Source organism: Loa loa, assembly GCF_000183805.2.
Source record: "Loa loa unplaced genomic scaffold supercont3.331, whole genome shotgun sequence".
In the NCBI taxonomy this organism is placed as follows: Eukaryota; Metazoa; Nematoda; class Chromadorea; order Rhabditida; family Onchocercidae; genus Loa; species Loa loa.
In genome coordinates this window covers 25,028-27,631 of record NW_018108511.1, presented here as the reverse complement: position 1 = coordinate 27,631, position 2,604 = coordinate 25,028, and the positions used below count along the sequence as shown (strand labels likewise).

Here is a 2,604-nt window from a genome sequence, read left to right as displayed (position 1 = left end):
AAAAAAAAAGATCAATAATTTAAATTATTGAAAACTTCCTTCAAACTTTTATTAACAGGATTACGAAATGTTTAAATATAATTGATTAATTTAGACAGTTCATTTTCGAAGGTAATAGCAAAACAAGGAAATGATTATATGAATTTAAGTGAATAATTAATGAATAACATATGTTATATTGGTGGATAATTGATGAGTAAGGTATAACATGTAAGTTATATTTGAAATTTAATGTTATTAATTAATTAATGGATAAGATAAATCATATAAGTAGGTAATTAATAAGTAAGGTAGATCGTATGAATGGATAATTAATGAATAAGGTATGTTATGCAAGTTATATTTGAGATTTTAATGTTAATAAGTATATTTTTGCAATTAATTAATGGATAAGATAAATCATATAAGTGGATAATTAATAAATAAGGTATGTCGCATGAATGGATAATTAATGAATAAGGTATGTTATGCAAGTTATATTTGAGATTTTAATGTTAATAAGTATATTTTTGCAATTAATTAATGGATAAGATAAATCATATAAGTGGGTAATTAATAAGTAAGGTAAATTACATGAATGGATAATTAATGAATAAGTTATATCATGCAAGTTATAATGTTAATTAGTGTATTTTTAAATGGATAATTAATGAGTAAGTAAGATAAATGACGTAAATTATATTTAAAAATTTCAGATAAATTGATAAGTGATGCTTTGAAGAAAATTAGTGGAACATATTGTATGCGTGGATGAATTCTGTTAGCATCGAACAATTTCTTGCAGCGTGTGAAACGTGGAATTTAGATGAGGTTCATCAAGCTGTAGAATCCGGTTTCCTTGTTGATACATTTGATGATGATCATGTTACCGGATTACAGATGGCTGCTGCAACTGGAAATATTGGAATTGTTAGTTTCCGTAAATAATAATACTTCATTATTTTCTTTTTTTTTTTCTCCCAAAATAACATTTATTGCTAAAATATCCAATAATTTTTAAATGAATTGTCATACATTAATGCTTCCCTTTATTTTCATTTATTTGATGGAAAAAAAATGATAAATCATTATTTTAATTATTTCAGGTAAACCGTTTTATCATTTCAGGTAAATCATTTTATCATTTTAGGTACAATATTTATTGGATCATGGCGCTGATATCGAAAAAACTAATCAGGTTGGTATGACAGCACTTCATCATGCAGCAAAAAATGGTCATGCTAATATTGTTCGAATACTTGTTCAACGTGGTGCAAACTATCAAAAATTGACGTACGTGTGTCACGTAAACCTTATCGTATCTTCAAATTACTACTAATATATTTCGACGATAAATGTAAATTAAGTTAAATTATGTTTGCATAATTAATAACTGTTATAATTTTTACCTGTAAAATTACACTCTAATGATATGATACGTAAGTAAGCAGAATAATTAAACGTAAAGTTACTTATTATGGAGTAGATAATTGTTGCTATAAGATAACCAAATATGTTGCAGACAAGTGCAACTTACTTGTTATCTACGTGTTACGTGCAAATAACATAAAGAAGAGTAGTGTCATCTACATGTTATCATTGTTACTGTAAGATAATCAAATGTGTTACAATATAAAAATGTATTAGATTAATGCAGCTTACGTGTTACATTGCTGTCAACATACGAAAGAGTGGTGTCATCCATAATTTCATTCGTAATTCTTTAGATATCTTGGTGCATCAGCGATGACATTAGCAGCAGGAAGTGGTCATATCGAACTTGTTAAATTACTTCTTGATTTACGTGTAAACATTAATCCATCACATACCGCACTTTGTCCAACACCTGTAATAGCTGCAGCTTTTCGGCGACATACACATTTATGTGCATTATTATCACAAAGGTATGCAAATTTTACAATTAAATATCAATTTCATATAACAAAATTACAATAAATAAAAAAAAAAAACATTTATTGCGCGAATTGTATGCTTAAATGCATTCCTTAAATGTTGCATGCAAAATTAAAATAAATTTTGTTTGTAAATTGCATGCTTAAATGCATTCCTCAAATGTTGCATGCAAAATTAAAGTAAACATTTGCATATTATTATAGAGGAGCATATTTGGATGGAAATATTCAACGACTTTCAAATCTTTCCGCCCTATCAACAGCTATAACATGTGGTGCAACAACAATTGTTGGAGCATTACTTGAACTTGGTGCTAATCCATCATTTCGATCATTGAATGGTATGACATCAATTGAACTTGCACAATATTTACAACGAAATGAAGTATTAACTGTGATTAATTCAGCTCTTCGAAGTACCATAAAAGGTTATTCTTTCGTTCTTTTATACTTTTATTATTATTAAAATAAGCTTCGAATTTTTATGTTTAATAAATTCTAAAATTCTGAATTTTAAATTTTGAAAATTTTTTGCTTACATTATCAAACGTTTAATGTGAAAAAATCATACCGAATTCTAATTTGTATTAATAATTAATTAATTCTGTTATTATTACTATTATCGTTATTTATTATTATTATTATTATTACTATTATTATTATTATTATTATTATTATTATTATTATTATTATTATTATTATTATTATTATT

General features: G+C 25.7%; 1 protein-coding gene across 1 annotated transcript; it reads left to right on the top strand.

The window, feature by feature from the left end:
- Positions 1–740: 740 nt before the first annotated feature.
- LOAG_14467 (hypothetical protein) lies at positions 741–2,358 on the top strand (the record flags this gene model as incomplete). The annotated part of the gene is made up of 4 exons (XM_003149964.2): positions 741–909; positions 1,130–1,272; positions 1,707–1,883; positions 2,097–2,358. Exons 1-4 carry the CDS (start codon positions 751–753, stop codon positions 2,356–2,358), a joined length of 741 nt encoding a protein of 246 aa, XP_003150012.2. The 5' UTR covers positions 741–750.
- Between the last annotated feature and the right edge of the window lie 246 nt (positions 2,359–2,604).